The 25,470-nt window shown below is 52.3% G+C and overlaps 1 protein-coding gene across 3 annotated transcripts in view; it reads right to left on the reverse strand.

Moving 5' to 3' along the window:
* The window catches only part of RUNX1 (RUNX family transcription factor 1), a gene marked incomplete at both ends in the record, with an annotated part of 213,886 nt that overhangs the window by 83,526 nt on the left and 104,890 nt on the right, over positions 1–25,470 (reverse strand). For 2 of the 3 annotated variants that reach the window (XM_084231753.1, XM_084231752.1), the window contains one exon: positions 2,166–2,419. In XM_084231753.1, coding sequence (XP_084087879.1) covers positions 2,166–2,419 — 254 coding nt within the window. Of the gene's footprint in view, positions 1–2,165; positions 2,420–7,887; positions 7,927–25,470 lie in introns of all 3 variants that reach the window. The other variant, XM_084231751.1, reaches the window with a different exon arrangement.

Raw genomic sequence — 25,470 nt, forward strand, 5'->3', positions numbered from 1 at the left:
TAAAGTAATCATTTCTGTAGAAATGCCCAGGGCAGTGGCTGGCAGAACAAGAGCAGGGAGAAGCCCGGGACAGAACACAGTACTTTGTGAAGTTCAGCTTATTTTCTCCCTAAACTTTGCGCTGGTTTCCTTCACTGAAAACTGTGTCTGTCCTTTCCTTCCACTCAGCAGAGGGGAGGTCTCCTCCAGGAAGGCCTCGCTCCTGGGACCGGGGTGGTGACAGGTACTAATCAAGCAGGCTGATTTCTCTGCTGTCCTGTCCTTTCTCCCAAAGGCTCTCAAGATCCCCTTGAATTTTTTTCAAGGGCTTTACACCTTGTTCTTTTAACAGCCTATGAACTATCCTTTAGTAAAATAAACATGATTTTTTGAGTGAATTTTAAAAGGAAACCTCCATACTTATGAAGATTTCTGCTAGAAAGAAATTCTGGCTGGCTCATAAAAGCACTGGAGATGACTTCTGCTGTTCCTTTAGAGGAACAAACACTTGTCATGTGGTGTCTTGAGACGGGACATCACTTTGACTCCTGAACAATTCTTTATTAATCACTTAGTGTTTTGGGGGTGGGTTTCCTGGCTAAAGAGGAGCGATTCAGAAGATTGACCCCAAAGAAAGCCATAGATGCCCCAGAACCCTTAGTGTGTCCGGGGCAACCTGATGTAAATGACCTTTTGGCTGCTGATCAACTTGCTCTCTTTCCTCTGTGTTTATCTGAAAGTGACCTCAGGGCCCAACCAACTGGTCCGCTCACGCAGCGAGTGCAGGGGAATCTGCCAGCCGGGTCTGTCTATGTAAAGGGCTTCAGGATTCAGGTAATTTAAAACTGAAATGGGCCCCCAGCCCTAAGCTACATCACTGGAGGAAGGGGCAGGAAGGGCAGAGTCCTAATTTAGCTTCATTCCATCCCCTCAAAACCTCTGCGTTCAGAAATCGGAGGCAATTCTAGAGACACAGCCAACTGCGCCTTTGTTTTGTTTTAGAAATCCTAATCTAAATGTGGAAGGTGGGTAAAGTTTAAAAACAAAGAATTTTTATTTTAAAAAAGTGACAGTATTTTTTTAAAAAACTGAACATTAATTTTTATAGTGCGATTAAGTTCCAGCCTAAACCTGGAACCAGAAAGAGCTGATATTAAATTAATCTCCCCTTAAAGGACACAAATATTTTACTAGATTTTTTTTAAAGTGTCTGCTCTTTACAGCTTTGTATTTTTTCCCCTAACCCGCCTTAGCCCTTTAAATAAAAAGGAACTGCCCGACCGCCCTGACTGTACTAAAACCCACCCCCAGCAAGACCCGAGGAGCGCAGAACCCCGTTCCTGCTGCTGCTGCCAGAGTGGTGGAGTCGTTGTTTAAAAACGCCCGGGGTTGTTTATACATCCCAGTTGAAGGCCAAGGTTTTTAAAGGCAGCTCAGAGCGAGGCCGGCTCAGGGGTGAGGAGGGAACCGAGCCCCCTGCAGCTGCTCAGCCCGGCGCCCCGCAGCCGCCCCCCTGGAGCAGCCCCGGCCCGGGGCAGCCCCGGCCGCCTCTCGCCCAGGTGAGCCCCAGGTGCCGCCCGCGGGGCTTCCAGGAAAAGAACCAGGATTTCGCTACGGAGGCTCCGCAGAGGCAGCTGGAAGCTCGCAAAAACCCGGCAGAAAACTTTTGCAAACTTATCTCCGCCCGCCCCGGACTTTGGACAGGCTGCTTCCTATAGGGCTGCTCCGGGGGGGCGGGGTGGGCGCCCCGACGGTGTCTCCTGGTCAGTTTACATCCACTGACCCGAAGGCACCAGAGTGTCTCTCGCTGCGTCCTGCCTCCATCTGCGCGTCACGGCAGAGGGAGAAGCCCGAGAACAGGCTTGTCCCCGCCGGCTTCTAACTTCCCCACTTTGTACCAAAGCTCCGGCTCCCTGCGGGGGTGCTGGGGTGTCCCCGCCCGTCCTCCGTGGACGCCTCTGGGGCCGCCTGGCATGATTCGAGCCCCGCCGCTGCCCCCACCCCGGGGTCTCCAGGGTAACGCAGCATCCCCGCGTCTCCGCAGCGGTGGGCTGGACCGCGGGCGCCCGGGGTGGGGACCGCGCCGGCCCCTGTCCAGGTCCCGGCCCCGCCCGCCGCCGCCGGCCGCTGCCCTCGGGCGCTGCCCGGCCCCCGCCGGCCCCCGCCGCCCGCGCCCGCCCGGGTACCTTGAAGGCGATGGGCAGCGTCTTGTTGCAGCGCCAGTGCGTGGGCAGCACGGAGCAGAGGAAGTTGGGGCTGTCGGTGCGCACCAGCTCGCCCGGGTGGTCGGCCAGCACGTCCACCATGCTGCGGTCGCCGCTCCTCAGCTTGCCGGCCAGGGCGGCGCCCGCGTCCGGGGCGCCCAGCGGCAGCGCCTCGCTCATCTTGCCGGGGCTCAGCGCGGTGGAAGGCGGCGTGAAGCGGCGGCTCGTGCTGGCATCTACGGGGATACGCATCACAACAAGCCGGTTGAGTGGGGACTCTGCAAGCGGCTCCGACCCCCGGCGGCGCGGGCGCGGCTCTCCCTCCGGCCGGCGGCTCCCCGAGGCCCGCGCCGGCCCGAGGGGCTCTTACGGCGGCGGGGCGCAGGGGGAGGGGCGCGCTGCTAACTGTCCCGAGGGGAAGTTCGGGCCCGGCCGTTCGGCCGCAGACCCGGGCTGGGCTCCTAGCAACCGACCGCCCGGCGCTTTACACCGTGGGCCCCCCGAATCCAGAGGCAAACGCCTGGGGAGGGACGTGTCTGCGCCCCAGTCCAGCCTGGAGAGGTTAAGTCCAGTGCGCGGCTGTTATAAAAGTTGCTGGAGGCACAATCCCCGGGCGCGTCCTAGAGGCTGAAGGCGGAGAGCGAAAGGGCCAGCAAACACAGATTGGGGACGTTCCGTGGTCGGTCGCCTGTCCGTTTCTTTCTCGCTTCGCTACCCCCTCCCCAAGTGACTTTTGCCTAAAGTCTCAGCGCAAGACAAAATACACGCGTGTCTTCCATAAACGACGGCGCTCGTATCATGCAAAACTGGCTTCAGTCCTCAAAAGCAAGAGCTCCGACTTCCAAAGGGTGTGCTAATGTATGTGCATATATATATAAATACATACATATGCTTCCCTTCATAAAATATTAACAACACAATCTGTAGAGAATTTAAACACAACAGAAATCCATTAATGTTGCTGCAGATTTTTTAAGTAGCCTTGAAGATCAGCTTCAGTAGTTGGAGAACGGCCGGGCTGGAAGGACTTGTCATGTTCTCGCCAGAAATGCTGGCGACACGCTCAGTTCCCAAAACCCAGCTTTCCAAAGCGCGCTCGCTTAATTGAAAAAAGACACAGTCCAGGCCCGGGGCACTCGAGGCGCAGCCCTCCGCATCGGAGAACTTGGGTTTGGGGATGCTGGTGAAGTGGGTGGGTGCTCCTGAGGTTTGGGGGGAGCTGAGCAGCGGCCGAGTCCCACGCACGCAGACGCGCACCTTCCCGGAGCCAGACACCGTCTACATGGACGCGGTGAGTCAGCCCCGACCCGGGCAGCAGCGAGACGATCCTCCTCCAACGTCGCCCCAGCGCCCGCCGGTTAACTGCCGGGCGCGCAAGTGCCCACATTCACCGCGAAACCGCAGCAGGTGGAGCGGGCCCGGCGGGGAGGCCCCGCCGCGCAGACCCGAGCGCACCGGAGGAGGCTCGAGTTACGCGCGCGCGCGGGGGGCGCACACCCCCCTGGAGGACTCGCCTCCCGGCCCGGCGCGCGTTCTCCTCCGGTTGTCAGCGCGAGCACCCGGGGAAAAGTTCACGGCCAGGAGAGAAGTGGACCCACCAGCCAAGAAACCAATTCATTCAAAAGTGGAAGGAGAAAATACAGATCGAAGCTCCCTCCGGTGCAGGTGGCGCAGGGGCGGCCGCGCGGGGCTGTCCGCCGCCGTCCCCGGGAGCCCCGGGAAGGTGCCTGGCGGCGCGGGCCGGGCGGCGTGGTGCCCTGGCTGGGTCGGCCGCGGGCCCCGTCCCGCCTTGGCCCGCTGGCGCTATGAATGAGCGTGCCTGGAAATGAACGTGCTTTTACTGTAAGCCCGGCCCGAGGAATTCCATTCCCTCAGCTCGTTTGCATAGGCCGGCGCCGGCCAATCACGGGCCTTTCCGGTATCAGCCGGGGCGCGGCCGCGGCCACCGGCGCCTGGAATTGGCCCGCGCGCCCCCGCCGCGCGCTACTGTACGCGCCGGGTGGAGACCGCGGCCGCCCCGCGCCCCCGCGCGCCACGCCGCGCGCCCCCGGCCCCGCCCCGGCGCGGGCCCGGCCCTGCGGCTCCGCACACACGCGCCGCGGCGGCCCCGAGCCCGCGGGGCGCAGGAGAGGCCGCCGGCCCCGGGAGGACGCGGCGCGCGCGCGGCCCCCCAGCCCCGGCCCGCCCGGAGCCCCGCCGGAGGGAGGAGCCCGCGCCCCGGAGGCGCGGCGGGAGCGGGATGGAGCCCCGGGCGCCGCGGCCGAGCCCCCGCTTCCTCGGCGGGTGGGTCCCCCGCGGGCCGGCGGCCGGGCAGCTGCCGCGCAGGGGCGCTGACTCCCTCGGTGGGGCGGCGGTCGCCGGTCGCCACGGCACCGTCTGTGTTTGCAGTTTGCGCTCGGGGGTTGTTTCCTCCCGCTGGGGCTTTACGCCACGTCTGGGCGGCGGCTGCGTGAAGCCGCCTCCGGCCGAGCGCGCTCCGCGGCGGGCCACGGGCTCCCCGAGTAGGACCCCGCGCGCCGGCGCCGGGAAAGAAAGTTGAGAGCGACCCGGGGCGCGCCCCGCCCGCAGCCGCGGCGCCCCCGCGGGCCGAGCGCGAGCCCCGCCGGCCCGGACGCCCGCGCCCCGCGCCCCGGAAGCGGCCCCGACTGCGCTTCCCGCCCCCGCGCGCGAGCGGCCGGGGTGCCGAACCCCTGGCTCTGCGCGCGGGCGGGAACTTGGCCCTGGCCGGTCACCGCGCGCCGCGGGCATTTTCGCCGGGCTTGGAGGGGCTCGGCCCCACCCCGGCGCGCGCAGCCCCTGCCCCCCCCCGGGGACCCCCTCTCTTCCAGGGGAGCTCCTCGCGCCCCGGGACGGGGTAGGGGTTGCCGCCCCACACCCGAGCCGCCCCCCACCGCGGGCTCTCGCCTTCCCCACGGAGCCCTCCGTTTCCACTCCCCGCGCGCAGGGGTCCCCTCCCGCCCCCTGCGGGGCCGCTCCCTCCCGCCGTCTGCGCTCCCCGATTTGCGGGCGCGCGGCCGGGGTGCGGAGCCGCCGCCGCTCCAGGACTCTCCTCGGGCCCCGCCTCTGGGGCCTCCGGGCGCGGGGGCCGTGGCGGGCGGCCGCGAGGGCCCCTCCGGGGCGCCGGGCGGTTCCCTGGGCCCGGGCTCGGGGCGCGCGGAGGCGGCACCGCCCGGGGAGGCGCAGCGGGCGGCGGGCGGACGCCAGGGGGCAGCAGCCGCCCTCGCTCGCCGCGCGGGGGGACCGGGCGCCGCGCCGCGCTCCGGGGCCGCCCCGACGGCGCGGGGCCCGGCCGGCCCTCCCCGCGGCCTGGGGTCGCGCTTAGGAGAACTTAAGTTTGGGGAGAAAAGGCAGGAAGCGGCCATCGGCGCCGCCGAGCCCCCCGACCACAGGCGGCGGCGCCCCTGCCCGAAACCCTCTGCCCGGACCCCGCCGTCGCGGGCCCGCGGGTCGGACGGCTTTGGCTGTTCGCGCTGCTCCCCGGGGGCCACCCCCGCGCCCCTTCCAGAGACCCCGGGCGCGCCCCGCGAGCGCCCAGTTGCGTTTGGCTGTAATGGGCCTGGGGTCTCGGAGCGAAGCCGCCTTTGCGTTTTTCTTTTAAAATGACCTGGAAGAAGCCCGACTTCAGGCGCCTTCCAAGGCCTCCAGCGCGCGTTTCCGAACGCGCTGCCCGGCCCGAGGGATTCCAAATCCTGCGCCCTCAGGAAACGCCCCCTGCCCTGCCCGCCCGCCCGAGGGGCGCCGTCCCGCTCGGCGCTGCCCGCGGGGGCGAGCCCGGGAGGAGCGAAGCCTTGTGGCCTCGCCCGGGCAGCATCTCCGGGGAGGCGCCAGGCACGCCGGGGCCCGCGGCCAAGTCATCCCTAGGGACCCCCAGGGACTTGGGGTGCGCGGGCTCGGGAGCGCACACGGAAACAGCCTCTGACCGCGGAGCTGGGGGGCTGGTCATCGCCCCTCGCAAGGGTCAGAGAAGGCTCGTCCAGGTCCCCGGCTGTTTGGCCTGAAACCCTAAATTACCCGCTAGGGACGCGGGGTCGGACGTTCCCAAGGGCGGGGGTCAAGGTCGCGTCCTTGGCTAGAAGAGCTCCAGGGACAGATGCGCCGAGGGCGCTGCTCAGCTCAGAGTTTGAACCCATAAACCTGAGTTCGGACACCCACAAGGACCATCGCCAGGAAAGCTGTACAGGTTGATTTTAAATCAGGCCGCTGCGCATTTGGGGGGCCGGGCCCCGCGCGCTCTGGCTGCGCCGCAGGAGACACAGGCGAAGCCAGAGGCGAGCAGCAACGCCGCCCTCTCCTTGCGGGGCAAGTGGAGGGAACGGGAAGCAGGTCGCATGGGGTGCAACGGAGGGTCTCGGGGGACCCCTTTGTCGAAAGGGCTTTTGCCTGTAAAGTTTCGTAACGTCGTGCGGGACGGGAATTCCTCTGCGCCCAGGGCGCTCCGCCACTCCCGCCGGACCCTTCCCCTGCCTTTGCTGGAAGGGGCGCGCACCACGTCCGCGGCGAGCCCCCCCCCCCCCCCCGCCCCGAGGAAAACGAAATTTTGCGGCGATCCTAAGACAAAAGGAAACGCACAACGAAGCGCTGCGGGTGCGGCGCGGTGGGTCTCCCCAATTTGTTGCACGGGGAAAATTTCAAAAGGACTCGGAACAGGAATGACATGTCAGTTTTCACAGGGAATTTTAAAAGTGGTATTTGAATAGCTGGAAGGAAAATAAGTTCGCTGGAAAACAATAAACTCATTGACTTTTTTTCTTCCCCGACGTTCGGTAAATACATCCTGCAGATGGTGTCAAAATATTTGAATACGTTTTTGCTTTTTCCAAAACCTCCGAAAAATATACGATGCCTAAAGGTGGAATGAGAAGCTCCACCCCTGGCTTAAGTCTCCCGCTGTGAGTAAATGACATTTCTAAAATTTCATCCCCAAAGAATGCACTATTTCTTGGAGAATGACTTCTATTTTCAGTGACCATTTAATTAAAAAAAAATCAGAGAAGGTATTTTGCTAGTGCTTTTGGGCCACATGCTGCAGTGGGTGCTGATGTCACAGGGAAGGAGAGCAATTTGAAGAGTGACCACACTGTCCATTTTTCAATTTGGGGATTTAAATTTTTTTTTTTTCCTGCCCTGGAGTGACTTTCTGATCCTTTTTGAGTGATCTCACTTTTGAACTTTAACTCCTTAGGGACAGAAGTCCTTATCCTTCCCCTGCTGGCTTCCTCCACACGTGTTTCTCTGAGATGCTATCCTTGATGTCCAGAGATTTCACTTTAACGCCATAAAGCAATGGTGCAGCTGGCAAGTAGCAAACAGGATAATTTTAAAGTAATCTTTAAAATTTAGGGATGCTTAGTAAACATTTACCCTCATAAAAGTGTTGGATTCACATTGCTATAATAAAGGTAATAAACCAGGTTATAACAGATAGAAGCCAAGCTTTATTATTATTTTTTTTCATTTTAGAGTCATTTAATAACAGCAGAATGCACCTGTGGTAAATGCTGTAGGTCTGAGGGTGTCATTTAAGGTTTCACTGGAATGTTTTATATGGTTTGACATTTACAATATGGAGAATAGCTTTTAAGTATTTTTGAATCAGCAAAAAAAAAAAAAACCTTAATTATTTGGTCAAGTAAAAATAGTATAATATATATATGTATATGAATGCATATTTTACTTAAAATGTATAATTTGGGATTTAACATACCGTGAATGTCTCTAGATGGATTCATTCCATGTACACATTCTGAAAGAATAGAAAATAGGAAAATGAAAATAATTGTATGAATATACTGATAGCAACACCAAATTTACTGAGTTGATGAATTTCATTCTAATTGGAATAAATGCAACTATGCCATGAATTCCTCTCTCTCTCTCTCTCTCTCTCTCTCTCTCTCTCTCTCTCTCTCTCGGTTAGCTTATCGTCTCATACTTTTTAGCACTGGAATTTTTCATAACTTATCATCCAGCTTTGGCACAAAAATAGCTTAACACAGTAAACCATTAAATAAAGAATGAGCTGGTATATATTCACATGGTTTTATGTGCCTTTAACCAATGTTTCCATTGCCAGCTAATAATAAACCTTTATCTTTCATAGAAACACCTCTTTTAAATTTTAGATGCCGTGATGCAAATATTACTTATTTAATGAATATTAAAAATACATTTGGAAGGAATAACAATGAATTAGAATTCAAGGTGAAATTAAAACCAAATCCTAACTTAATGCAAATGCATTTAAAAATCTGTACCAGAATAGAAACTAAATGCAAGAAGTAAAACTAGGACTATTTTTAAAGTGATGAAAATAAACAATTTGAAATAATACATCTTCTAAAATAAACAAGCTGATAGATAAACTTCCATTGATAGCCTGTTTTAGAAATATTTTCTTTGCTAGCTTTCCTTTCCCCACCGCCTTCTGCTAAGAGGGCAGAATTAAAACTCATTCTTGAAATAACAGATGATACCAATTATTATTGGAAATAATGGTCATATGATAATTTCCAAATACTAATCATTATATGCTGCTGTTTGTAGAGCTGTAGGTAAATCTATTAAGCAGAGTCATATGAAGCGGTTTCTCTTTGCTCTAGATATCTGCGTGGGATGTTCTGAATTTGAAATGACTCTTATCAGCCTTGTATATTGATGCTGGTCAGTCACTAATGAATAACAGGGAGGGAATACTATTTTTCAAAGTGTAAGGATGTCAGCATTTCAAACACAGCAGAACTAAAGCTTTCATCTCCATCTACAATATTAGAAAAATACAGCTTAAAAATTTGGAGAATGGAGGTAATTATTTCAGATTTCCAGACGCTGTTTAAATAGGCAGGAGAACAAGATCAGCAGCTCCTTAGTCTTATACTTTTGCCAAAGCAAAAGAACTAGTAGAATAATAAGGGGTTCTGAAGGATGCCCTATGATGAGAGATTAAAGGAATTAAATGTGTGTAGTCTCAATGAAACACCCTAAAAAAACCAAGGTCGTGGTTTACATGTACATAAAATCATTCCATAAAGATTAAAATAATAATAATAAAAAAGAACCAGGTTGGAAACAATCATTTGCACTAATCATCAATCAGGTGTATAATAACGTACTCTGAAGCTAGTAAGTTCCGTTCGAAAAGGCATGGGAAGGTGAGGCTGGGAACTGCCGCAGCAAGACTGACCAGACAGCTGAAGCCATAGGACAGAGACCCAGCAGCACCACCTTGGGGATTCTCTCCTGAGACCCTAGAAGCCTTTTCCTGTCTGAGGCTGAGAAACAGGAGAAGCAGAGTGGGAAAGCAAGTGTTTCGTCTACACACCAGATATTTTAGCAAGCCTCAGAGAAAAGCCAGGTATTTTTTTAACCTAAAAACAAAGGCGAGGTGAGTGGAGTTTGAAAGGCATGCGTGCTGTCTGGTAAAGGCTCTTCATTTGTCTTGTGTCAGTGGCCCAGAGAGCACAGCAGTGCCGTGAAGGTGGGGTTGAGGGCAGGAGGGGAGGGCTATTTGTGGGTGCAGGCGCATCTGGGGAGATTTGAAACAATTTGCCCAAGGAGCTGTCAAAGGTTAGGACCTGCTCAGCACCTCCTGCCCTCCCCGCCCCTCCCCCCATTGGATGCCACCGTACACCAGGCTCTGGCCAAAAAATGCTTTTATAATTTTTGTTCAATTGAATTCTTGCAGCCACATCATTATCCCCATTTGACAGAGGAGAAACCTCAGCTTGGAGAATATTGGAAACTTTCCGAAAGTCGGTTATTCTTGAACTCTACACACACAGACACACACAGACACACGCGCACACACACGTGGGTCTAGGCACAGGTCTGGGAGTCCTACACAGAATTCTGAAGGCCGAACCCCAACCTCATCTTTCACCGTGTGCTCCGCTGGCTCATCATCTCCATCAGACAATGTTCCTGGACTCCTTCCCCATTATATCTCAAAAATTACTTACTTTGGCCTCAGTTTGAAGAGTGGGTCACGGTCCATGGGCCTGAGAGGCTTTTCAACTCATAGTAAATACAAAAGGCTTTCTAGCTCCTCCTGAGTCCTCATTCCAAGTGCCGTGGTGAGGACTCAACTCACCCAGCAGTGAAGCCTTTGCCTCGCTCCCTCAGCCTCTCTGTGTTCTGTGTACCAGGCAGGGTGTTAGACTCCTGGGGTCAAAGGGCGAATGATTAAGGGAAGTGAGGTGCTGTGGCTGCTGGGAGGCACGCATGCTGGTCCAGGGAGGTGGTGGAGTGGACAGAGGGGGAGAAAGGGGTAGCTGGCGGGGCTGGGCAAGACTTCTGCCTCATGGAGGTGATAACTATTTGACTCTTGGAGGCTGGGCAGGTTTTAAGGGCTGGAGGAAGAGTAAGGCTTTAGGGAGGTGGAGGGGGTCAGGGGAGAGGGCATTCCTCGCAGAAGGAGCAGCCTGACTCAGTAGGTTTGGACAGAGCCTGAGACCCTTCATTCCAACCAGCTCCCAGTGTTGCTGCTGCCACTGCCGCTGCCGCTGCTGCTGCTGGCCCAGGGACCAGCTCAGAGCTGGACATGCCAATTGCTTGTTACCCAGCAACAGCTGTGCCCAGCACTCACTGCACGGCAGTGCCTGAAAGCTTCTCATAAACAACACTGCAAAACAAGTTACACCCTCTGACTGGACATTTTGAACAATTGTCTTGGACGAAATATTCATGCCCCCTGCATTCTCATGTTGAAACCCTAACCCCCCATGTGACTGGGGTGGGGGCGGGGAGGTGGATTCCCTGACATGTCCTGGGGGTAGGTAAGGCCACAAGGGTGGGCTTCTCTTGTTCTCTCTCTCTCTGTCCCCACCACAGGTCAGCACACGGCAAGATGGTGGCCGAGTGTGGGTCAGGAAATGGACTCTTGCCAGAACCAACCAGGCCAGAGCTGATCTCTGCTTTCCTGCCTTCAAAATTGTGAGAAATGAATTGCTGTGTGTTCCCCCATCAGCACCCCTGTCCCTGCCCCAAGTCTGGTATTTTGTTCTAGCAGCTAAAGCAACACCATAATAGAGATGAGATGACATTTTGCCAGTGAATCGTCCACCAGGCCTCATGCTAAGTGCTTCAGATACATTATTCCATGTGTCCCTCTAGCAACAAATGATCCACAAGTATCCCCCTCACTTTATAGACAGAAACCAGGATTTGGTGATTAACCCACTCTGAACCCTCACAGTTTACCTCTGGGGTGCCCCATTGTACCCAGCATACCTCACCGTTGGGCGAGAGACGGCTCATATCATCATGCCGTCAGCAGATCCCCCCCAGATAGCAACAAATCCCTCAAGACAACGTGGGCATTTGCTTTTATTCCAATGCAGCAGCCGCACTGCCCAACACACATCTAAGGCCTGAGACACAAGTAGTTTCAGATATTCCCAGCGCCACATTGAAAACGTAAACAGGTGAGATTAATTTTAATAATATATTGTGTTTTAGCCAATCGAACCCCATCATTCTCATCTCACTGTGCAATCAATATAAAATGACTGACGTTACTTACATCTTTTTTTTTAACTAAGTTTTTGAAATCCTACGTGCATTGGATATTCATAGCACGTCGTTAATCCGATCTAGGCATGTATCAAGTGCTCCGTTGTCACCTGAGGCTCGTAGCTACCCACGACGCAGCCCACCCTGAGAGATGTGTCAGAGCTCACGTCAACCTTGCTTCGACCTGCTTCGGTAAAGCTGTTAAGTAACGCACTAGTGACTCCTAGTTCCCTCTTTGCTGTCCTGGGCACAGCTCAGAGTTTTTACTGTAGCATCACTGGCTGACCCAGAGGCAGAGGGACATACATGCTGTCACCCCACTGGGCTGCAAAGGCCCGCTCACCACGGTTGTTGCCACTAGTGGATTTTCATAGCCACTGGGGAGCCACGAGCCAACCTCCCCTGCTGCTGTTCACATCTACGGAGCATTTGCTGCCCACGATGTCTCGCCACACAACTTTGGTTTCTTTGATCCCTGAACAAGGACCAAAGTATCTCTTATCTTTTTCTTTTCCAGCAAAGCTAGTTTTCTATGAAATGCATAGAGGTAACGTGGATTAGACTAAGCAGTTCTGTTTGTCATAAGCCAAGACTTTAAAACATAATTGCAAAGTGGTTAAATGATACTTATTCTCCATTCCTATAAACAGCTTTATTTTTGAAATACAACATATAGATTTTTCAGAAACCACTCAATACGTCAATTTGCTAGCAATTTTCCGGTTAAAATACAGTAATTGTTGCATTCAGCGAGGCAGCTCCTGGTCTCAATTATGGGGTGGGTTTGCCTCTCCTTTATTCTTGGAGGAAATAAGAGGAAAGGGACTATGTGGCTGGATCGTAACAGAGGCCACTGTCCCCACCCCACGGCCCTGCCTCCTCAGAGGCTGCTGGAATCTGTGAAGGTCCAAGTATCTCCTTGGGACAAACATACCTGATTTCTACCCCTTAGTCCTATGGGTTGGGTACAGAGGTGAAGGGGCGGATGTGTGAACCCCAGTAGGGCAGGGATCTTGTTCATTTTCTTGGATGCCATCAGCCCTAAGTTTTAAGTGATGGGCTGAGAAGCCTCTCTGTGCTTGAAACAGTCTCCTCCTTGAGTGCTCCCCCTCACCCACACGAGAGAAAAGCACCCACGTGTCCAGGAACATCCCAAAATCACTGCATGAGAGGACCAGGGCGCCAAGCCAAGCACGTCCCTGTGACTTTGCGTGTTACACCCGCAAGAGCTATCAAGTTCGATGGCGGATAATCAGAGTCTGCTGTCCTTCAGGCATTTGAGTGACTAAATAAAACAAGACACAATTTTTCTAAGCTGAGTGAAAAAGAAAGTAAGAGCGAAGTACAAAGGACTCGATGCCCTTATCCCTCATGTCCCACACGCCTCCAGTGGCCTCTCCTCCCTGGGGCTGCAGTTGACAGTCACGTCACTTCCCAGTGACTCAATCAGAGGGACATAGGACAGGTGTCTCCCCCCACCCCCCGGAAGGAGGAGGCGCCACTGTGCAGGTGTGTGTGACGACATGCGACCTTCGCGCAGGACCAGACGCCTGGCAAGGCTTCTCGGAATATGGCCCCTTCAGTAAGTGACACCCCGGTGCATGGGGCCCTCGTGTTGATAATCTGCCTTTAATCTCTTGCTGGGGAGAATTAAGAAATGGGAAGGCATGATTTTTTCTCCCTGATGCAGCGTGGATGTTTACACATAACTAATCGAGTCCATTTAACTGGTTCTTTTACTGTTGGACTAGGAGAGAGTTGGAGGGAACTGGAGGTGAGTTTGATAAAATGAGCCCAGGACCCCTTTGTGAACCAGCAGAGCAGTGGGGGGGGAGCAGGGGGCGGAGAGTGGAGGGTGGTCTGAATTAATCATCAGGTGTGGACAATGGGTGTCACAGTTCAGACAAAGCGAGTCCCCAAAACTAGCCAGCACATGGGGTTTCTATGAATGTCACGCACTCTTGGAGGAAAGACACGAATATAACATTTACTATGTACAATATATTGAATATGTATAAATACACACTCACATATGCACAGATGCATAGATACAAATGCTGGAATGACGGCCAGGTAACCAGGCACTTGATGCCAAGAGCAGTAGTTAGGGCTTTGCATTGTGGATGACGTGATGAATGACTCATTCACACAGTCCACGTGAACCCCATGCATTGACGACAGGAGCACCCTACTCAGCTGATTTTGGGGGAACACTAGCCCAGAGGCCCAGCTTGTCACTAGCCAGGCGGCCACGAGTTACTGAGCTTGTCCCACTGAATAACATACAGTGTTATAAACCAGCATTGCTGCAAGAGAGAGAGACAGAGAGAGATGGAGAGAGGACCAGCACTAGACGTGAGCTTTTCACCTCCTGCCAGACAGACCAGAAGACTAATTCTCTCATATTGAGCCTGCTAACTTCAAATTTGGAAAACTGAATTTATATTAAATAGATTTCTGCTCTTGCCCTGATTGGGGCCATGGAATCATCCTGCGCCATGGAAGCTTTCAAATTTTATGTTGTATCATGAAATAAAAAGCGGCTTAAATTCAGCAGCACTAGAAGTGATCATTCAACATAATTACTTAATTACCTTTCCCAAGTTTCATAAAACTCCTAGGATCTGCATTGTAGTGGTTACATGTTTCCAGCTTACATTAGCCATATTATATAATTGATGTTGGTAATAATCACTAATCATAATCATTTTACGGGTAAAGCACCAGACATGGAAATGGAATATTACAAATTTTTGTGAAGCCTTCTTATGAAACATCATTGTCTATTTCTCAGTCAAACAACGGCTACGCTGAATTTAAGCTTTTGGCATGATGCAGACTTGCTTAGAAAAGCAGTAGGATTTAAACCTAGGATTTAAATGAACAAATACATGTTGTTAACTGCAGCATCCATGTCTTCTTGAAAGGTGAAGAGGTAAAATAAAATAATTTTTAACAACACAAACGAACTGAATGATATTATCTACTAAGTAATTTCCAACTTATATTGGTGTGTGCAATGAATAGAGATCATCCAAAATTATTAAAAATGATTAAGTGCATAAACAACACTTGAAGACTTTTCCCCACATATATTTGCGGTGCAATTAATTCCTTTAAATAGCAAGAGCAAAGGGACAGTTGTCACGATGACAACTGATCCCCAAATAAACTTGAGTTCATCTCTAGTCCAACTACTGACCGATGATGGAGCAGTTTCATGACCTACCATGTAGCATGTCTTTGCTGCTCTAGTTACCTTAACGGCTCTGCTGCATCTTGACAATACCCATCTCGAGGAAAACTTGAAAAGCGTCGTTGGTAAATATAGCGCTCTGGGACAAGTGTTGAGGAGGGACAGGCAGCGAATATTTACATAAATGTGGATTTCAAGAATTTTTAAAGAGCATTCATTGATCAGATGATCTACCATGGCCTAAGCCTTGATTTAAACAGCATCTCACTTATTATAAGAGAAAAAAACAGCCAGATCAAGTTGATTTCCTGGCTCTTTCATAAAAGGAGCAATTTGTTTAGCCCAGAACTGGCAAGGAACACCAAATAATGAAGTGGGTGTCTAGTGAGGAAAGAAGAAAACTTGGCCAAATGTGGGGGTGTTGGGGGCTGCACTTGGTGTCTGCAGAGATCCTGTCGGGCTGTCAAGCTGAGTGCGCTCCAGGTTTAGTGACTGGAGGTCAAAGGCCAGAGACAGCATCGTGAACCCCAAGTGTGGGCCTAGGGCAGCCTGGCTCCCTATGCACCCACCAATCTGGGCATCCTCATCCGACACAGGCAGGCGGAACAGGGGCACTTTGAGAGGCAGCTTCCCCCTCACTAACCAAGTCCACAAGGGAATTCACTTCATTTCCCTCTGCCTCGGGCATCTCCAGACTGGCAATTTTCACTTTTTACTGAAAGGATTTGCCCCTCTTCCCAATTAGAGTGAAAATGGGTGAAGACTTCAGGCTAACCCCTTGGTGACTGGGGGTGAAAAGGAAATCAAGTGACGAGGAAGTTTTATTTTCAATTTTGAATGTGATTTATTTTTGGGTCATGACAGATTTGTTTGATTAATGATACTACCCGCCCCTAAATATTCCTTTAGTAATATTCTGTAATGGAATGTTATTCTGCAATTTGTCATCTTTATATTTAAAGGTGTTCTAGAGATCTGAGTAGAATTAGACACACATTTAGATATAAACTAGGAAGTCAGAGCAAAGCCATAAAGCACACCCCTTCCATATTATAGAGGAGGGTTAGAACCAAATTGGAATATTTCTTGTTTTTTTTTTTTTTTTTTTTTTTTTTTTTTTTTTTTACTAAGCTGGAACTATCCAGAACTAAAAAAGAAAAATTTGGATAAATATCTAGAAATGGTCTATCAGTTTCATCTGAAACTTATCAAGTCACCTTTCTTCCCAGAATCTAAAAACAAAAACCTTGTATAGAAAAAGAACCTCTCTTCACTGATCTTTAAGATTTTGGGATGTTGAAGTCCCAAGTCCATAAACTCTGCTAACTCCCCAGTAGTGCCCTGTGAGCAAGAGTCTTATCGCTGCTGGAGGTCTGTTTATTTTACTTGGAACAGAAGGGAAGTCAGCACTTCTGACCTGTCCTGTGTGTCAGCATTCCTGAAAATAGCTAAATTCCCTTGGAGACAAATTTTTTGGTCTTTCAACGTGGGTATGATTCTTTTCTATTTTATTGATTTATTTATTTTACAAATCAAACTTATATGTGAGTATTTACACTATTGGCTTAGTAGGCCCAGGAAATAATTTATCATGCTGGAAATAACTGGGTGGCATAACAGCAGCTCACAGATGTGTCAGGTTTTTGGCTATGCTACGTTTTCACAGGTTCGGGGATACGTCTACCTAAAGGAAAGAGACTAGGACTTTTGACCTCTGGGCATCTTTCTCCTTCGAATGTTTCCAGTCCATGCGAACAGAGGAAGCTATGGAATTGATTCATTCATGGAAGTGAAAACCCCATTTATGCTAATAGGGTCATGATGACAGCACGGAGAGTGGACAGATAATCATAATGGTCTCTGACATTGACTGAGCCACTTCTGAGCCCCGGGCTTTATGGCAAAAGGTCTCCTGCATCATCTTCAATCTTGCTAACCCCACTGAGTTTGGAAGTGTAATTCTCCTTAGGCTGCGGTGGTTGAGCCCCTTCCTGTGGTCACAGAGAGCCGGGCCAGTGAGAGCGCCCGCGTGGCCAGACCAGAGGCACAGAGAAATCAATCTTTGACTTGCATGTATTTTACAAGGCAAAGCTGTTCTTCGCGTTCTCATTCAAGAGGTTTCACAGACACCACCAAAAGGGCGGCTTTGACAGGCGGTCCCTTCCCAGTTGAAGAGGATCGGCAGACAGATTCATTCTAGAAATGTGGTGCAAAGACACAAGCTGCTTTAGAAACACTGAACCCGGAGAGATGGATAAATATTTCAGCGACTTTTCCAGAATGGTACTTAAGGAGCAGAGCCCATCTCTACTTGGGCTTGAGCCCATGGCCTTATGGTTTAAATATAAAATGCATTAAAGCCCTTTATTTAGAGAGCCACAGGCCATTTTTAGGGAGCAGCCCCATGTCTCCCTCTGACTTTATTGGGAGTACAATGCAAATAGGTGTCTCAATATTGTCATTAGTATTCATTATTTATTAGGGCTGAATGGTGTGTTCAAAGCCAGGAGGAGCAAGAGTCGACTGGAAGGTTTGATGGTAAGGACAGCGCTTCCCTGGGGGGCTTTCCACGGAGGGAGTAAACCATAACAGGAGCCCCCACTCAGCGTGCGCTCATGGGTCAGGGGCTCGGAAAAGACACCTCAACTTCCGATTTAGGACGAAGCAGCAGGACACTGGCGTGGGGGCAGTTTCTGAACCATGGGTTGTGACCTTCATTGGTTGTAGATGAATAATGATAACGGTGATTATTATAGCAAAGATAAAAGGGAAGAAAAAAAGCAGAAGAAATAAATGGGAACTGGAGAGCACGGTGGGGAACAAGGCTTGCTTCCTGAGGCCCTGTTTTGCACATCTGCCCTGAGCCCAGCGGACGAGTTCTCCCCGCAGCTGCTTGCCAGCCGAAGGGCTTGAAAGCCCCTGCCTACCCACAGGCACCGTTATTTTCCTTCATACCCCTTCGTTAGTTAGGTGCCTTGGCGAGCGATTCTCTAACTCTCCTCGGGTCTCCTCATCAGTTTCCTGCTTGGCTGAGTCTAGAGCCAGGCCATTGTCTGGGGATGGTCAAGGAGGCCCAAGGAGACAACCACTGCAGCGCTCTGCACATCACCCACGCTCATCACAGGGAAGATTATGATGAAGCAGAGGAGAGCGACACTACTCCTGCGGAAGAGCATCAAATCATTTTGAGAGGTAAAGAGTCTCGGCCAACACGTTGTGTGATCCACTCAGTGCACAGTGAGAAAATGAGGCTCTGAGAAATGCTTTCTGCAAAGCCCCCCAAGAGTAAGTAGCCCATCGGGAACCCCCTGACCCATGAAGTGGGTCATGACCCTCGCAGGGTGCTGTGTTGAACTTCTTAAAAAAGGGGAGGGTCTTGTGAAATTTCATTTACAGAAAATTTACAACTCATGAAAGGCTGAATTGATTTCTTCCCTTTCAAAGTGGTTTCCTGATGGCGATCACATAAATTCAACTCCAGTCCTGAAGAAGTCGCAGGGACCGAGCAATAAATCTCCAGGAAGAGATACCGAGAAGCAGTCGAAGTCTCGAGAAATAATGCAACCAGGGATGAAGAGGAGATAGTACTCATCTCCCACCTGGAAAGTATTTTTAAATCACCTTGGACAGAAGGAGGGGAGACTGTCTCTTTGCTCTTTTAATCATCTAAACTGAAAGTAAGGGGGGAGCCAAAAAGTGTGAACCCAAAGGTCCTATTTCTCTCTCCAGGGAAAAAAGAGCGCGAAGGGACTTGGGTGGGACCGCTGTCGCCCAGGGCTGTGTCGTAACCCGGCTGTAACTGTCACCGAGGGCTGGGATGGCAAATATTGCATCACCCCTCTGCAAGGTGTTTCCTGGGCTTTGCAGACCGGGCGGTTCGGGGGAGGTGCAATCTCTACTCTTGTGGAGGGCAGATAAAGCCCTGCGCTAGGCCACTATCTTGGAACACTGAGGCTGTAGATAACACCATTTCACACCCGGCTGCCCAGTCCGGCTTTCCCAATTTGTAGGGCTTTATTGCTAAAGTCTTTTGTGTTTGTTTTATCAGACACATTTTATCAACCTTCTCCAAACACCCTTAGTCAAAGTCAGCCTTTGAACTTCTTTTGCATATACATCTAAGGAGGCCAATGATTCAGGAGCCCCAAAAGCTTATCTTAGAATCCTGTCTTCATGCTCTAATAGATCTTCTTGGGGTTCGTGTGTGTTTGTGTGTGCGCCCACCAGGTGCCAGCATGCTGGGGACAGGAGGGAGAATCTTGATCTTTATCTCTAGGGTTATGCAACAGATTACCTGCAGCAAATAGCCCATGCCTTTGTTTCTGGACCAAACAAACCTGAATCCTGCCTGGGGCAGTGCAAAAAAGAACAGGAAGGGTGAACTTGTCTGGGGCGGCCTGAAAGGCCTGGGTGAACCACACACAGGTCAGGATGCATAGTACTCATGCTGGCACTTAATTAAAATATTGCCCAATGCCTGCATGACCGGTGAGGAAGGCACAGAAAGAGTTAGTTAGGGCTTACTGGGGTGGGTCGGCGGGTCAGGGGTAGAGGGGCATCCTGACTTTCATTTATGAAGCTGCTCCTTGCTGTGGTGCAGGGGATAAGAAAAACATTTATGTCCATAAATGTTTGCTGGGCAGAAGTTGGTGAAAATCAGCCTGCAAAAGACAGTGTGGGATCACGTGGGATCATGAAGGTAACAGTGACAGCAGCAGCAGCCAGAGGCTGTTAGACAAGGCACCAGCAGCTGCCTTGCAGATGCACTCGGGGAAGGGGCTCTGATTCCTGATTAGCCACATGAGGCACAGAGATGTGTCCTCTGCCAAGGATATGTTCCTGACAGTCACACTTGCTGCCGTGCTCCCAACACAGAGTGACCTGCAGTCAGTGGGCATCAGAGTCTGTAGCAGGGAGGAAGGTAGCAGCTGCTCCAGCCAGTCCCACCGCAGCCCAGGACCAATGGCGACTGCACTGTGTCCCTCCTCCACCCAAGCTCTGGGAGAGCTTTCCAGGAGACTCAGAATTCTAGGCCTGGAAGAGCCCCCCAGCCTATATGTCAGTGCACATATGCCCTTCAGTTTGCTCTGTCCCTTGGCTGTGCCCTGCTCTTCCTGCCTCAGGACCTTTTCATGTTCTTTCCCTCTGCCTGGGCTACTCAAATGTCACCTATTAAAGCAGCAGCAATGGTCACCCCCCGCCCACCCTTACAGCATCTCCTATCTGTTTCATCGCTGCATTTGTCTTGTGTAATTTATTTATGTATTGTCTGCCTCCACCCTCCATGTGGCAGAGGGACTTGATCCAGCTCACTGCTGGAGAACACCTTGCATCAAGGAAGGCACTTGGAACTGTGTAATTTCTCAAAAAAAAAAAAAAATACTTGTAGGAATGAATGAGGGTTGAACTGTCGTCATACTCCAGCCAGATCTCAGAGCCAGAGTTGATGGCTTCTAACTGCCGAGCGGCAAAAGAAAATAGCCCTCTGCAGCTCTCTTTTTAAATCTTAGGTCCTAGTAAGTCTAGTGGCCTGGCCTACTTCCTCTCTGTGACTTTTGGTGCCTGAGGCTTTCGGTTAACACTGTCAGCCACCCAAAAAACCGCCTAGAAGAATCTGAGTGTAGGACAGTGATAACCACAGCTGGCCAGCGGTAGGAGACTTCTTCTAACATGGAACTACACATCCTCTGTTTATGCAAATCTATGGTTTTTCTCCATCCAGGTGGTAAACCTTTCTGGTCAAACCAAAACCAAAGAAACACAGCCAAGAAGACTCATCTGCATAGAGCCTAGCGCTGGTGTCCCAACCTGCTCCTTCGTTTCACAACTGCAGACTCTCACTGCTTCCCCTGTTTTGAGGTGCAAGATCTCTCAAGGCAGGAAGGGGCTGTTGCTACATTTCGGGGATCCTCATGTGATGCAGGAGGTTAGTCTTAGAATTGTTTCCAGATACAGGAGACAGAAAGCACAAGTGTGACTGGATATAAGCTAAATACAGGGAGTCGATACCAAACAGCCCCTGGAGAAGCTCTGTCCTCCCACCCGGGGGCTTCGTCTCTGGCCACCTCTAGAACTGATGGGGGGAAGGGAGTGTGGGTCCTGCTTGAGCTTATCTCTGGCATAGAAGGAGCCTGCCGGGCCCTGATGCAGGGCTGTCCATCGGCAGATGGAGCTGTGCGTGTGGCAGTGGATTTCTCTGTCTGAGGCATCGGTGCTTGTGTTGGAAAGCCCAGGATGGCAGCCTCGGACCTGGGTCACTGTTCAGCAGTATCAGCAAACCCCCTTCTGCCAGGCACTATGTCCCTTCAACCTCATCACTTTCTCTCTCTTTTTGCACTCCTCTAACTTCACACTAATTTCAAGTAGCATTCCGGGCAAAATGCACATTTTACACCATGCTGTGACACGGGCTTTGGTTGGGATGTGGGAGGGGGGCCTTACATGGCTTTCTTTAATAATTCACACAGCAGCCTTGTAGGGATACTCTTAACTGCTCCTTAAAAGTAATTAATTGATTTTCTGACATATCAGTTAACAATGTATTACCCTGACACGAAGCTGTGTTTGGGTTCTTGATTGGAGCTGAGGACCGTATGGATTCAGTTCAGCCTGGAGTTTAGTTTCAGAGAAGCTAAAAATACGCCTCTATAAAAGGAAAGGCTTTTTACATGGCGTGTTGTCTAAAAATCTAAACCATATGTCCTTTCCGGGCCTGTCAATGGGGTAAAATATAGGTTTGAGTGTGTAGCTGTGCAGGCCCCGAGCATTCGGCAGGCATGAAATAACCTGCTGTTACTCAGCACGCTCGCTCGAGGCTGGAGTCGCCCAGGCTCCGCGAGGGAGTTCTCGCTCGGCCCGAGTGTGACTCCAGCAGATCGTGGCGTTGAGGGCGCTTGGGGGCCGGCAGACACGCCGGTACTGAGAGTGGTCGTCTCCCGGCAGGCGGCTGTTTTGTAGCTGAGTTTGCAAGATCCATTCATGGCTGTTCGTGGTGGGAGAATTACACACAGGGAGGGTTCCCGTCAACATCGCTGACTTTATTAATGGGGACATTAAGCTACAGGCTAGTTAAGTGGCTTGCCCTGGGTCATGCAGTGAGTCAGTGAAGTGCTGGGAACAAGGACTTCCTGACATCTTGGCCTCTGTGGGGATTCTCGTGACAAACGTCGGGGTTGGGGATGGCACAGTGGGAAATGCACCCGGCCTGCCAGGAACACCTGCCGTGCCCGCTCTGTGGGACGCCTTAACATGGTAGGGGGCAGTGTTTCCTCCTGCTGCATGGCCTGGGGAGGTGTCTTCCCAGGCTCTCATCCCCTCCCTTGGTGAGTTGATGAGTGTGGGGACAGGAGGACATGGCTGTAGGAAGTGGGCTCCCTCTGCCCTGTCTCCCCTGGGGGCCAGTGTCTGCAGGGGGCTTGCACTCTGGTCTATGTCTCTCTGTGCTAAGTTGCACAGGCCCAGAAGACCTGAGACAGACGCGTGCTAGTGGGTCTACGAAATGATCTTGGCGTTGGCTTTGGGTCACAGATCTAAGCCCCATCCTGCATTCTGGCTCTGAGCAGCAAGGAAGTTGGCCTCTGACCCGCTTTCTGTCTGTCTCTTAATCGATCAGAACTCAGGAAGGCCGCCGGGGATAGGACAAGCTTCAGTCTCCAGCATCCACACGGAGATCTGACCGTGAAGTCCGCACCCGTGGTGCTCGAGCAAGCCCGCGTAAACTTGATATCCAGAGAGCCGAGCCTGGTGTGCCGGCTGTGTTGCTTCCCTAGGGCTGGTCAATGAATCTGTTTCCTGAATTTTAGAATGGGGGCAGTTCCTCTTTCATGACTCTGTTATGAGCACTGGATGAGATATCCCCTAAGACAATCCTAGACGATGTTTATTTAGCCTGGCTGCTGCCCAATCAATGGAACTTGCACTATTTTCTACTGCAAAGTAACAGAAGGAAATACGTGCAAAAGTATTTAGACACCACGACCATGTCCATATCATCCTATTTTACTTCCTACTAATTTGACAACATCTTGAGTTCCGGCTGAGACACGGGAGGGGGAAAACGTAATGGGAGAATGCAGACCCCGTGCAGAGAACAGTGCCCTTGCTGTGCAGATACCATCGACTTACACTGCTGTGGGTGTTTTGGAGGGGCAGAACCCCCTTCAGGTGTGGGGAGGGGAGCCAGCGCAAAGTGGGGAGGGAGCACAATGGGCTGTGTGGACTTGGTGGTGGGTGCCATGTGGGACTGAACCTACGGGAGGAAGAGACCCGGGATACAGCTCAGTGGCCCTGGACTGGATGTCTCTTTGGCGATGTTTGATGACTGCCCCTCCGTCCTGGCTTAGCTCGGGCCAAGTGTGCGCCAAGGCTCACCTTCCTAGGATGCGCTTGATTGCACAGAGCAGTAAGGGTGAGCCACAAAGGAGAAATGCAGTGCAATCCTGCAAAGGAGCATTGCATGTAAAGGCCGAGTGTCTTACGCTGTCTCATTTATATTCACATGCCTCTGTTTTGATTACGTCTATGACCATGTCTGTTGTTTCTTGGCAAAGTGGATGGTGCTGCGAGACGAGAGGAAGAAGGGCAGGAGAGCAGTATCATTTGGGTGACTCACTTCAGATCATCTTCCAGTTTTAACACTGGCAGATTCCACTTTTCTAGGTCAGTGTAATTTTGCCGACACGGAGGACAGATGTTAACGTTATAAAAATAGGAAAAAAGTGTCCCCGGGGTCTGACTTGTTGCCTGTCACCAGCCTTGTCACCTGGTTCATCGTTGGAAATAAAGAGCATTTACCCAGAGGTGTAGCTTGTCTTCGCCACTCTTTAAAGGCATGGCACCCAGGGGCCCGAGGCAGATCCAATAATGTATAATCTGAGAGTTATTTAGGTTCAGAATAGGAGTTTTTTTTTTTTTTTTTTTTTTTTGGTGGGACGGTGGGGAACGAGAAATGCACTACTTATGGCGGCTCTAGGGAGGGAGGAGGGAGGTAAGATTTTTTGTGAAGTCACTGATTGATTTTCTAACACAGCAAGTGAAGCGCAATTCAAGGGACCCCTTGTTGTTGTGTGGCGGACACAAACCACCCCCCCAACCCCAGTCAGTGCCGAGCCGCCCTTCAGCTACCAGGATGTGTCTGGCCTGGGGAAGGCGGCGCTTTCTGCTGCCTTCTAGTGAATGCAGCGTGCCAGGTCCCTGGAGCAATAAGCTCAAACGAAATTCCATATTCAACACCTGTGTGCAAAGACCGACCCTGCGCTATCTCGGGGAACACGATGTGACGAAACTGTGATACCTGACCCCTCACAAGGGTCCAGTCCCGAGGGGGCAGCAGGTTGAACACTGAATACTGACAGCTGGATGCGGGACACTGCCAAAGGGATGGCGGCATGGCCAGTGCACTGGAGCCAGGGAAGGAGGGAGATGGCGTCCCCTGGAAGGGCCTGAGGAGTCATGAGGAGTGTAGTCACGGGCAGTGTAGGATTTGCGGAGAGAATGTAGGGTCGCTCCCCTGCTGTGGGCCGAGGAGGGAGGGCAGCACAGGGCAACGGGCGGCGGGCGGGGCACAGCTGCAGCGCACACTGGCACGGGGAACAGGAGGCCCGGGGGCGGGGAGCCCAGCCTCAGCGAGGGGCAGTGTGGATCCAGGCCTCAGGGAGAGGCGGCGTGGGCGGAGGCTGCTCCGTGTGGCCCGTCGGACCTTGCCGGCCCCGCGTGTATCTGACTTAGTGCTCGGGACAACCCAGGAGAAGCCATCAAGGCCGTTCTCGTTTCACGAGAGCAACAGGGCTGTAGGGCTCAGGGCAACCCAAGGCTGCCTGGACTGTCAGGACCTAGTCCCTGGCCGCTGACAGCCAAGCCCCTGCTCAGAACCCCCCAGATTCCTGTATGATCGACCTCCTATATCGACGCCCACCACCTCCAGTGTGGACCTGAGAACTCCGACCCCAGTTCCAGCAGTGTCCTCACTGGCCGGCGTGCTAGCATTGAGCTGGTGTGATAAGATGCTGAAAGCGCGTGTTTGGCCCTCTCCTGGGGACAGCATCAGGTCCCAGAGGGAAGGGCTCAGTCCCACGAGGCTGAGAGCCCCACCCCCACTTCAGAGCCCACCTCAAGGCCAGCGTGTCACCTGTGCTTTTGACCCTCCCATGAGAGATGGGCGGTGTCAATGCCCCCCCCCCCTCAGGTGTGATTAATTCCCTAGAATGGCTCACAGACCTGGGAGAAACCCTTCACCCACTAGACCACTGGTTTATCAAATGCAGAGAGTGCAGAGAGAGCCAGATGGAAGCGGGGCCACAGCTAGGCGGGGGAGAAGAAGACACCGGGTTTCTACACATCCGCCATCTCCCAGCACCGCTCCTTGTTCACCAGCCCAGCAGCTCCCCTCCCCTTCCCTGTGGTTCTGAAGGAAGCTACTGCACGGGCAGACTGCGCACATCTCCGGCCACTGGTGACTGGACCGCCTCAGGGTCTGGGGTGGGACTGAGAGTCTGTTCTCCAGTCACACCATTGTTGATGCTCCTGGCAGCCACCCTTGCGCCTTCAGTTGCTTCCAAAAGTCACCTCATTAATATGACAAGAATC

The sequence above is a fragment of the Talpa europaea genome (assembly GCF_964194135.1).
Source record: "Talpa europaea genome assembly, chromosome: 4".
Lineage (NCBI taxonomy): Eukaryota > Metazoa > Chordata > Mammalia > Eulipotyphla > Talpidae > Talpa > Talpa europaea.